This window comes from Trichoplax adhaerens, genomic scaffold (genome assembly GCF_000150275.1).
Source record: "Trichoplax adhaerens TRIADscaffold_5 genomic scaffold, whole genome shotgun sequence".
Taxonomy (NCBI): Eukaryota; Metazoa; Placozoa; class Uniplacotomia; order Trichoplacea; family Trichoplacidae; genus Trichoplax; species Trichoplax adhaerens.
The window spans coordinates 2,092,236-2,105,231 of NW_002060947.1; the positions used below are offsets into that span (position 1 = coordinate 2,092,236).

Here is a 12,996-nt window from a genome sequence, read left to right on the forward strand (position 1 = left end):
GTTAAGACAGTTCAAGTGAATTCTACGTAGACTTCTTGAGGATCATACCTATATCTGATAGGATTTAATTATTTTAAAAAGAGGATTAATCAGTTTTATGGATGATGCGAATGCGAGAATTCAACTGTATGCGCATACTATTCTATGTAGCAATTGGGTTAAAACTAGTTCCTCAGGGTTCTTACTGCCACATTTGGAGGGCAAGCGCTTTTACCTTATTAAATATACTAAGCTTCTATCGCCTTCATATCTTCGATAGCAATCTAGCTTTCTACAATATAAAATCCAAGATCGGATTAAAGGTAATTACGCGTATATGCGCAATCCTGATCTTGAATTCTGGATAGAGTAAACTACAGCAGACAATAGTTGCTCGGAGTTCTCATTCCTAATTTAAAGAGTACGCGTAATTATTTCAACTTCTTACAACACTAAACTCTATCGTCTTTATTGTCTTCGATGGTGATCTAGCTTTTCATAGTTAATAAATTTAAGATCAGGATTGAGAGGGATTATATCCTCAATCCTGCTGTTGAATTTTTGATAGAGTAAACTAGTCAATAGTTGCTGTGGGATTCTCATTCCTACATTTGACGGTCACCGTTATTGTTATTATCTTCTAGAGGGATTTAGCTATCAAACCAAACAGAGAAGTATAGTACGCGAAGTATAACGAGAAAAGGATATACTAGTAATTAATAAAAATAGATCAGGGTTGAGGGAGATATATCTTCCATTCTGAACATAAATTCTTAATGCAATAAACTTAGTTCCTGCTCTGTACATATATTCTCGCCATAGGGGTCATTAATGAGTTTGCACATTTAAACAGCGATGCGTTGCACTATATTTTAGCGTCGGCTATCCTATGATCTCCATGGGACTACCCAACTACACCAGCATGATATCATACAAAATTGGGTACTCTTATTTGGAGGTTTAACAAGAGCCTCTAGGAAGCAATTTAGACTACCCATACCTATAAGTATGCTTTTGCTATCCTTAGAATGAATTTCTTCCAGGCTGCCTAGCTTCAGCATGTTATCGGTAATATGGCGAAAAACTGTGTGCCTTAGGTAAAGAGCAAGGATTACGTCCCCATCACTGCCAACTTACTGTATCCATTAATTTTGACAGACAACAGTAACAAAATTATAATGTGGCCTTACCGCATTATAGTTTCTACATGATACATCGCTAAATGATCTATTTAGTAATCTATGGATGCAGTTTCAATCAGCTATCGGCTAATCTACAGGCATGCAATAATATTCTGGTTACCAGTCCCATTTTTAATGACTTGATTCATGATGATACTTTAAATATGGAAAGTTTAATGAAATATGGAGCTTTCCTTGCCTAAAGAAAGGACATTAACAAGAGATTGATGATATATGGTATAATCAAAACGCTGAGAATAGAATCAAAGAATAGCACAAAAAGGATTACGCTTTTTACTTTTAAGAACAAGAAAATGGCGACTGATAAATCCGAGTCGTTAAAGCTTTATTCTTGTACTCATTAGTGATGAAAATAAATTGATCTTGAATGCAAACTCTGAAGCTCTAATGTTCACTGCACATACAGTTTACAAGGTAACAGATGGCTGATACGAATTAATCCAACAGAAGACTCGATTCGATCCTGAAGACTACAGAAATGAAGCTTTCTATTTCACCACTACAGTTTTTCTTACTGTCTAATGGCAATCAATACACAGTAATGCTATCTCTTGCTAATTCATCATATACTGTAGTTTCCTAGGTACTGAAGGGAATGTTTTCCGTTTTTTCTACCAAAGTACCAAAACACCAGGTAGTTGATTTGAGTGAAAGCAGGAATAGCACATTAACTATTTACTACTTTATTACAGAATAAAGTCAAATAAGGGATAGTAGAATGTGATTCATTCAATATTGTACCCAATTTCAAACGATTCTTTGAGCATTTATAATGCAACAATCACCCAAATACAGTATCGTGGAGTATTCAATTTATCAGTACAGGGGAGATATCAGCAAAAGCGATGTTTAATCTTTTATTACTGGACGTTATTTGACCTAATTGAAATTTTAAACTTTTCTAGTTATGCACAGCTGCATTCGAACCATTCTATTGGCGCATGGGCTTTAACGTTAACTGGAATATCTGTAAATTCTATCTGCAATTCTCTAATATTGGATGTTGTGTAAACTAATTGAAATTCTCAATCATACAGTATTATACTCGAATTAAATCATTGTGGAATAATACAGCAAAATATTTGCCACTATGCAATGTAAGAATATCTGCAAATCCTATCTTCTGTCATAATACATTATTTGAACTAGTTGAAATTTTAAATCGTTCTAATAATAAAATTAAATCAGACTAGTGAACAGCTACATTTAAATCATGCTGTTTTAGAATAATGAGCTATAATATTTGCTACTACAACTGAAATTCCTGTAAATTCTATCTGCAATTCTCTAACATTAAATGTTATATAGCATAGTTGAAATTCTAAATCATCTTAATCATACAGTGCTGCACTCAAATTATAATATTTTGGAATCATAAAGCAAAACATTTACCATTCTAGGAAGAATAGTTGTAAACCCTATCTTCAAAGTATTACAATGCATTAGTTGAACTAGTTGAGATTTTAAATTATTCTAATGATGTACAGTAGGCCGATAAAATTTTATAAGACTTAATTGGTCTAATACATAGTAGCATTCGAATCATCTGTTGTGTGATAATGAACCACAACATTTATTACTAAAGCTGAAATTCCTGTAAACCCGATCTGTAATTCTCTAACATTGGGCGTTATATGACCTGGATAAAATTCTAAATCACCTTAAGTCATGCAGGGCTACACTCAAATTATACTGTTGTGAAGTAATGAAGCGAAATACTTATCACAACAGTAAGGATAGCTGTAAGTCCTATCTTCAAACTATCATGATACGTTATTTGATCTGTTTGAGATTCTCAACTATTCTAATCATGCACAGCTGCCTTCGAATCACACTATTGTGGATAAGCTTTCACGTTATATAACCTAGTGGAAATTCTAAGTCATCCTAATCTTGAGGTGTAACGCTCAAATTATAATGCTACGGTATGCTAAAGTGAAAAATTTACTATTATCGTAAGAATAACTGAAAATTTTATCTCTAAACTATCATTGGACGTTATTTGACCTAGTTGAAATACTAAATTATTCTAATTATATACTATTGCATTCGAATCACATTGTTGAGTTACAACATTTCTACTACAATTGGAACATCTTTAAATCCAATCTTAAACTCTCTAACACTGTATGTTATATACCCTAGTTAAAATTCTAAATCATTTTAATTATGTGGTGCTGCACTCAAATTATACTGCTACGGTAAAAATGAACCCTAAGCATATACTATTACAGTTAGCATGCTTATAAATTCTATCGTTAATTCTCTTGCATTAAATGTTATTTGACCTAGTTGAAATTTTAAATCATTCTAGTCATATTTCATTATGTTGTTGAAGAATAATAAAGCTTAACATTGATTGCTACAGTAGGAATACCTGTAAATCCTATATTTACTCACTACTGTTGGTTGCTATCTGATCTAGTTGGAGTCACTCTAACCGTGCAGTAGTGCATTAGTTATGCGACTTCAATATATTGTTGTGAATTAATAAAAAAGCATAACATTTCCCACTACAGTAAGAATATCTGTAAATCCCAGTCTCATTTAATCCTCTATTAATGGATGTTCTGTGACCTAGAGTAGGTGAAAATTTTAAATCATGCGAATTATGCAGTACGGCATTCGAAACATACGTTATTAAATTGCTACAATAACGTAGATAAAATTGACTTGTCTGTTCAATATCCTTTCATATTCATTAGTATGAAGTAAGTATTGAATTGCTAATGATGCTCATAGTATAAAATCCTTATAAATACCTTCAAGAACTAAATGCTATTACCACTAATATAAAAACTTTATTTCCTTTTATATAGTCTCATCCCTTCTTATTACAGCGATTGATGCCATCTTAGAAGTATTTTACAGCATGGAAACATTATCAATACTACAGTATTGCATGATAACAACGTATGCTTTAGTGATCAAAGTTACCTTTATGTGTAGTTATTTGCAAAACAGCTTCCATTTCAAATGATAACGATACACTACAAAGCATAACAATCATCAAGATAGATACAGTAATAACGAGTCCAACCAATCTACAAGGTGGATCACAAGCAAACTAAGATATCCTTTTCCATTGCGACATGATATTTCTGCATAATTTAGTACAGTAACGGCTGACAGCTATCAGCCATAATCAATTTTATTATAACGCTACAATTTTTGCCAATTATTCTATACATCGGAAATAATTGTATTATACGTATTAGTTGGCTTATTTGTCACATGCGGATTACAGTCGACATATTTATCGAAGCCAATTTTAGTATTCGTAGTGGCATTCGAGTATGCTTCATCCGTAAACCATTTTTTTTTCCATAATTTATCGCTAGTCTGATAATCCAAAGCAAATATCATGGCAGCTATCTCATTTTTCGCCTTTTCCAATACGTTCAAAATAATTATCTATTATCAAATCGTCTTGGGAGGACTGCTATGCAATTGCATTGAAGTTGTTCAACGTTACTAATATCTAGGGAGAAAAACTTTACCATTGCTACATAACAAAGGACCAATTCTTGCTTGACCATTGATAACTGCTTGACCTTCAATAATTTTCACAGGTTGGACCTTAACTAATCGATGAACTGTATGAATCATACCATTAATTGTTGGAGTATTTTTATGGACGACAGTTTTATTGATCTTATTTAATCCCAATGCCTTTAACGTTCTTTTCTCCCAATATGGCCGACCAATACCACTTCGTATCTGTGTAACCGCATGTAATTTGGAAGCAACTTGAGCACTTTTCGACATTGTTGAAAGTATCATACGATCAATTAAAGATAAACAATTTTAAAATAACCAACTACCAGCCAAATAAGGGAAAATTGAATCCAGATTGGGCTACTTGAAGCAGAAAAAGAGAGCAGCTCGAAATGCTAGCTAGCAATCTTATGGTCTTCCTGGCAATAATGACTTTTATTGCTACTCGTACAATAATCTTACTTAGTGGTTGTTGACTAGGTGTTAGCACTGCGATGAGCTTTACTATAGGCTAAATGGATCATGGCTTAGGTGACACGTTGCCTCTTTCCATACGCAGTCGTAGCTTGCGCATGGCACTATAGTACGCTATAGGCTAATTTGTTATATATGTACACCCTAGTTAGGCCATGGTGTGCTGTTCTAGCGCGTACGGTACATGATGCCATCGGCCATACTGTGTATTACTCACAGCGCGGCATCGCAGTAAGATTCTCTGTCGTAGTCTCAAGATTCCTTGTCGAGCCTATCAACAACGAAGAAAATCATGGCCCAACGTTCTGCAGCAGCACCAATTGCTCAACATCGAGCTCAAGTTGGCACTCAATTCGGGTAAGAATTGGATTTCTCTTTATGGATCAAGAGGCTAGAGAGGATACTATAATAGTTATGCTACGAAAAAGTTGTCACACTGTAGAATATTTCTCAAAGGAGGATGAAATTCAATTTGTTGGTCAAGCAATCATTAATTATAAAATCAATTCCAAGAACGTAGCATAATATAGAAGCAGATTTCATACGTTACTGAGTTATAGTATGAATTATCTGCAGGTAGAATAGGTATCCTTATTGATTGTGCTAGTTATTCATAGTTTTAGGTAGGGTAGAGTGCAAGCAACATGAGTGAACGACATAAAATATCATGCAAATCCATTTTCGACACCTTTCGTAATTATAATCAATGTACAGTACTAGTAAATAGACTGTACCAAAGGATAGAAATTATAATAATCCTATAACCTACTCGACATCTAATACCAATCTTTGATTCGATCCAATTCTCTCACTTGGTTACTAATTAATCTCTAAAGTATACTGTAATTTACAGTAAACAGCAACAATCTACAACTTCAAGCGCTCATAGTGCGCGAGTAATACAAGTTCAAATACCTATCATGTATTGTGCAAAACAACTTTAGAAAGCGTTAATCTAATAATTCTCACATTATAATAGACGTAGTATGTAACACATTTGTTCTTAATAACGCTATCTGTCTATTTTACTTTGATCAATTTAGGCCCAGGGAGCTGTCTGTTTTAATGAAATTACTCTTTTATTCAATTGCTATGATTACTTTACCTATCGGATCTTATTTCCTTACCAAGGGATATTTATTCGAAGGTAAGCCAACTAGCTAACTAGCATACAATCTATATCTAGCAATGTTACAACGTTCTGTAAGATGTCATATCTTTCATAGGATTTTACTAATCGCCTTTCTACTCACCGGATAATTCTTATCTTATGATACGCTGTAAAATAGTAAAATCTACCTTTAATAACTTTGCATCGTGCAATGAGCCATATGGTGCAAGAAATATCAAATCCATCGACACCTTCCATTCGTTATAACTTTCATCACACTGTTATAAGAGTAGCTCTTGTTCACTTTGTATCATTTATTGCGCCAATAAGACTAAATTATCAACAGTTTAAAAGATATTTTCAGTAGCTAACTTTATCTTATCATTAAGTTAAAGGATAGACATATCCGTCAAGTTACGCTGACCTAATAAGCTATCAGTTATCTTGTTACAATCGATACTCAACTGTGTACAATAATTTTATTTCTTCATACAGCTTATATGGGTATTGAAAACGGCTCTATTCCTGCAGCTATAGTTACTGTTGTTATGGTTCATGTTATAATTGGATTCTATATTCGATCAGCTTGGAATGAAGAAGTTGCTGAAAAACCAAAAGATGATTGATTTCCAGTGTAATGAATTTTGTAAATGAGGAAGGCGATAGGCTGCACAAATACATTATGCCTATTCAATCCAATGATGATAGTCAGTTGCACTGTTGATATATAATTTAGAACCATACTTAAAAATGTTAAGTAGTCTAATACCTTTTATATTCGATAAACATGTTACTTGCATTAATTGTTCACTAAAGCTGTTAATTGACTGATTGCAATTTTATCGTCACTCTACTAAATTGCATAGTATATTAGCAACTATATGAAGTGCCTTTAGCAGTAAAATGATGTGAGCAGACCTAGCAGGTACTATTGATATCATATTTATTATTAAACTACACTGTTATATCATCTTTCAAGGATGCAGAATTATCTAATTCTCTTCATGTTAATCGATAAGGGGTTGCTATTCAACGATGATGTTGCTGAAAGTAACCTTACTTTAACAGTAAGCTGTTTTGTGTGATAAGTAGATTAAGATTAGAAACAAGCTGGTGCTATAAAGAAATCGCTTACCAGATTAATACTAGTTAGATACGTGTATACTATGAGTTATAACACAGCTTAATGAATGGTGTAAACGATATTCTCATTTACTATCGTTTTAGTATTTTGAGAAACAATTTGTACAACTGTTAAATCAGTGGCGATATTTTTAGGAAAAGGTGTTCTTCGGTAACAATAAATAATTATAATTTGAAAGATGTGTATAGTATGGCTCTAGATGGGTTAATTGTAATGTCTCATCAAGTACATTCCTTACTATATAGCTAGCACTGTGGCAATAATATCCGTTTATCATGGTAACATATTTTCTATCCCCTTTGGTGTAAAATTACAAATCGGTAAACTGAAAATTACTTTACACAGTCTGCGATATTAAATCGCTCTTACAGTATCATAATGACTTTGAGTCCTAATTCTTCGAAAAATGATTGGCACTAACAATTACATCTACATATCAAGATGTTAATTGAGATAGTCACCCATCTCTTCACACTACACAATTTGTATGGTTGCAATTCCACAAAGGGTATATAAACGCTAACTGAACTTTTCTTACTACAAGCTTAAGTGATTTTTCGAATAGAAATTTCTGTAGGAAACGACGATAATTCAAATTCTTCATCATGCAAATAATATCTACAATCATCGTTTGTGCTTTTATCTTTGGTAGTGTTAGCACCCGAAAACTAGAGCATAAACTATCCAAGCGCTCAGGTAAGAATACAGGTAAAAATTTCGTATCTGTAAAACTGACGCATGACTATGACAAGTACATCGAAATTGCTAAGCTTGCTAAATTGCTAACAGTCGATCGGTGGTAACTTTATTATCAATCTGCCTGTAGCTAGGAAGATCTTAGACGAGATTTTGTCGCTAATTTTATCAATTCTATTGCTATAAATCTTCAGGTTATTCAAACGTAGCTGGAATCTTTCCTGGAGGTTACGGCGGTCCTGGTTATGGAAAATGTATCACAAAGGTAGTTGCAACAACCACCTTACCTCCATCGACACAACTAACTACCGTTATTGTACCAACGGTCTCTACGGTTACTGACATTAGACGTATAACCAAGACTCAACGCGAAATATTTACCATGACTAACATTGTTACCGATACAGAAACTGAATTTTTGACGGAAACAGCGACTCAAACTTCTACCATCGAGGCCACTGTTCCTGTGACTTTGACAGAAGTAGCGACTAAAACCAAGTTTATTAGTGTTCCAATATACCGAAATTATCATCGACCTCAAGCTGTCTATGGCTATGCGTATCTGACACAAACTCTAATTAAGACAAAGTTGGTGCCAACTACGTCTACAGCAACTCAAGTTTTGACTTCTGTAATAACGTCAAGAGATATTTCTACAATTATGTTAACAGATACGTTAACGCAGACCCAAACTGAAACAGAGACAGAACTGCAGACTGAAACGGAAACAGAAACAGACACTGTTACAGCAACAGAAACCATGTTACTTACTCAGACAGAAACAGACACAAGTACAGAGACAGAAACGGAAACAGAAACAGAAACACAAGTGGAAACATCCATCTCCACAACTACGCGTCAAATTCCAACTGTTGTGCCGACAACAGTGGTTGTTACTGCCTATCGCTATCACACTGTTACCGTAGGAAGTCATAAAGGCTATGGCCATGGATACGGTAGTGGTTTTACTGGCTACTGAAATCTGATAAAACTGCCATGAGTAGCTGCGCCTATTATATATTAATATTAACATGATGTATCCAGTTAACTCATATTCGAGAAATAGAGTAATGCGTAAACTATTTTCCTGCTAACGAGCTAAGGACTAATAACTTGATATCATCTGCACAACATAGCTTATTGTCATTCTGTATTGAAATTTCAATATGATATCTGACTAAATAAAAAGAGAATAATATTGATAAGGTAATCAACTCTTTTCTGTTACAGTTATTGTGAGTCTGTTGCCTACCAATAGTGAAAGTTTACAAATAGTAATCCTAGAGTTATGTGTTATATTGTATATCTGCAAATTGTCCAAATTGGTCATTTCTATGGTAACTAAAGCTGGACAGGTTCTGTCCATCTGTGCCTTCATGCTACTGATTACTGAATCGTAGTACTGCTGTGAGTACTGTACTGTACAGTGTACAGTACACAGTACAGCGTGTAGTTACTGTAGTATACTGGAGTTGATGGCCGCACACATAGCACTAGTAATACTAGTACACATTAGACCAGTTTGCGATAGCATACTGCCATATTGCACTTTCTACAGTACCGTACTGTACTGTACAGTACTTGATAGCGGCTATAAATTGGTTTCCTATAGTAACCAGTTGAACCAGCTTCCGAGAGCGCGAGTACGGACGATCTCCACTGCAATTACGAAAGTTTTTCATACTAAAATTGCTGAAAAATCGAAGTAAATCCAAATGGATGCAGCAAAATATTGCAGGTAATGCAAGCATGCAATCAGAGCTAGATCACAACACTGACTGAATAGAGATTTATTCATTGGAATGGTATCTAATAATAATATTATTGGTGGTGATCAATGATAGCTGTGACAAAGGCAATTACTTCTGCCTCAGCACCTAGAAAGGGTCAATGTTCAGATATGGGCTAATTTGATATATTTATATTGCACTGTTGTTGTAGTTGCGGTAATGAAGCTTTCGTCGATGATAATTATGAGGAAGCCATTGAGGTATCAAGTTTTTTAATAGTCATTTTGGTATAAGAAATTTACCGAGTGCTATACGTCCTTGACATGATTGTTATGGCCGCACTTACAGCTATACTCAAAAGCGATCGAAAAAGACAACACTATTGCTGAATATTACACTAAGCGTGCTACAGCATTAATTAAGGTCAAGAGATATCAAGGTAAGCTTGGTGGAACGCAAAGTGGGCATTAGACTACGCACTTACTTACGAATATATGCCGATATACGGTACTGATACAGCATATCGAAATTATTACTCATCTAAAGATTACTGTATATAGACGAGTTGACGTATAGACTCAGTAGAGACGCAGAGAATATCTTAACAATGCTACTTGATTTTATATACTGATTAATTAATCATCTTTTATAGAGGCTATTAAGGATGCCGATGATGCAATTCGGATTGATGCAACAAATTGGAAATCATATCTCAGGAAAGGGTAATTGAACTTATGTTACTTAGCGATAGCATCTTTTTCCCTATCTTATTGTGAATGCAATGATGCTATACATGCTTAAATGCATCATGACTTATCTTCCTCTTAATTGCATGAACGTTTGATAACGGTGCTTTTTAAATACTTTTAGAATTGGATTATATCACATTCGTGATTACAGTCACGCTAAAGAAGCATTCTTACGCGGTCAAGAAGTCAATGGCAATGAGGAATCGTTTGCTATGTGGATCGATAAATGTACTGCTGGTAAGAATTTAACTTCGTTGAAATATGAACTTTTTCCAATATCACATTCAGAATTTATAATCATGAAAATATTTTGCTAATTTTAATTAAATGCACAGAATTGGGCCAGCAATCTAATGACAACCCTTCTGATCTTGCACAAGTACAGTACTTATGTATTCAAAGGCTCTTTTTGAATTTGTGCTCAATTAAACGACTAAATATTGTTATCTCTACACTCTATAAAGTTATTTTCAATGATTAAATGTGTCTTACTAAGAGCCCAACTATAAATAATTTATAAATGCATTTAGAAATCAAATAAAGCTGTTACTGAGACCGATAATGCTGCCGCTGAAGTGGTAACTGTCGTATCAGCTTCACCTAAGATCAGGTACTGGATGATCTGTATGAAAATTGATATCTCTGTAGCTATTCTCATGTTATAATTTTATCAATTCTACGAAAGGCACGATTGGTATCAAACACAAACTACAGTTACTATAGATATTTTAAGCAAAAAGGTTAATCCAAGAGATTTTTCGATCGATTTTGACGCAAATTCTGTTCAAGTGACTTTCCAGGATCAGCATGGAAACAGTAGAACAATATCTTTTAATTTATGTCATGATATTATCCCAAGTCAGTCAAAAGCAAAGATATTAACCACAAAGGTAAGTCAGAAAAAGTATTGCAATGGAGAAAAAAATCAAATTTTAATTGTAATTGTTGATTAATTAATTTTATTTATTAGATAGAAATTCGATTGAAGAAAGCAGAAGGGATACAGTGGACTAATTTAACTAAAAGTGATCCCGATGAAAGTAAGGGAAAATTTAATCCATAGATATTGTTGTAATTGCTACTCAAATCAAATTTTAATCCGTTAACGCTAACAAAGAATAATATCTTCACTTTTGAAAATCTCGAAATTGTAGAAGCAACAAAGATTCGCACTTATCCTTCATCAAATCGTGGTACGAAAGATTGGGATAAAATAGAAGCTGAAATTAAACAAGAAGAAAAGGAGACAAAGCTTGAAGGCGATGCAGCACTAAATCAATTATTCCAACAAATTTATGGTGATGGTAGTGATGATGTTAAGCGGGCAATGATGAAATCATTTGTGAGCATATTTTAAATACTGCATACGTATATACTGTATTTGAATTCCGGATAGGATCGTTTACTCGCGTTATATTACCGAAAACGAATTCGCTATTTTTTTATGATGCTTAATATAATTAGGTTGAATCAAAAGGAACAGTACTAAGCACCAATTGGGGCGAGGTCAAAGAGAAAAATATTGACTGTAAACCACCGGACGGAATGGAATTTCGTAAATATGACCAATAATAACAGGATAGTGGATTAAACAGCTATGATTTTGACAATCTAATCATAAACAATGTCAGTTTAATAACTCTTATAATTATTAGAAGATTTCGATTCATAGTAAATGCATCCTTTGTCTCGAAACTCTTCATTATTATGTACGTGCCAACAAAGTATATTGTATTGTATAGCAGTTGTTATTAGCTCAGATAGCTTCTGCTTGAAATGTTTACAAGTATTACGTTTGTACTACTAATATCTCCAAGGCTGTTAATATTTAGGACACTACAATGTCATTGTTTGCGGTTAAATAAATGATTGACACCATACTGAATTTGTACGCTAGAAACGTTACCTGTCATTATATTTTAAATTTTGTACATTGTGATAACTACAAACATAAAAATAAAGGATACAAATGATAGTGTCGAACTATGTTAGACTTCATAAATTCTACTACGGAAATGGATAATCTCTTTTTTTCTATGTTAACCTATAGTTAGTTTTATTGGCGCTAATCGTAGTAATTATCTGTACGATAGCAAATTGTGAACAATACAATAACTTTGTCAAACAAGAAGTAGTAACTAAATACTTACGCAGAACAAATTGCATGATAGTAAACCCTTCTATTACAATTAAATCGGTAAACCGTCGCACAATTATTGTTTTATAAACTGTACCATTTTGATGCAACAGTGCTGTATTTATGCAGGGCACAAGTACTGAAGCATGTACAATTCATATTTATCGTAAACTATGGGACTGTATAAGATTGGTTTATAAGCGTACTTGAAATAGGTGCGAAGCTCTAGGATTGCAATACGTAATAAATTAACCTGTAAACTTTGCAGTTGCTCTA

The 12,996-nt window shown here is 33.8% G+C and overlaps 3 protein-coding genes across 3 annotated transcripts; 2 read left to right on the forward strand and 1 right to left on the reverse strand.

Moving 5' to 3' along the window:
• Positions 1-4,364: 4,364 nt before the first annotated feature.
• Positions 4,365-4,949, reverse strand: TRIADDRAFT_56333 (uncharacterized protein; the record flags this gene model as incomplete). The annotated part of the gene is made up of 2 exons (XM_002112770.1): positions 4,365-4,568; positions 4,677-4,949. The coding sequence occupies 2 exons, from the start codon at positions 4,947-4,949 to the stop codon at positions 4,365-4,367; spliced, it is 477 nt and encodes a 158-aa protein (XP_002112806.1).
• A 3,064-nt stretch (positions 4,950-8,013) lies between these two features.
• On the forward strand, positions 8,014-9,083 carry TRIADDRAFT_56334 (uncharacterized protein; the record flags this gene model as incomplete). The annotated part of the gene is made up of 2 exons (XM_002112346.1): positions 8,014-8,104; positions 8,299-9,083. The coding sequence occupies 2 exons, from the start codon at positions 8,014-8,016 to the stop codon at positions 9,081-9,083; spliced, it is 876 nt and encodes a 291-aa protein (XP_002112382.1).
• A 736-nt stretch (positions 9,084-9,819) lies between these two features.
• Positions 9,820-12,155, forward strand: TRIADDRAFT_56335 (uncharacterized protein; the record flags this gene model as incomplete). Its single annotated transcript, XM_002112347.1, has 11 exons — positions 9,820-9,842; positions 10,046-10,094; positions 10,183-10,273; positions 10,487-10,556; positions 10,705-10,820; positions 10,919-10,962; positions 11,114-11,193; positions 11,269-11,473; positions 11,554-11,623; positions 11,738-11,925; positions 12,048-12,155. The coding sequence occupies 11 exons, from the start codon at positions 9,820-9,822 to the stop codon at positions 12,153-12,155; spliced, it is 1,044 nt and encodes a 347-aa protein (XP_002112383.1).
• Positions 12,156-12,996: the final 841 nt, after the last annotated feature.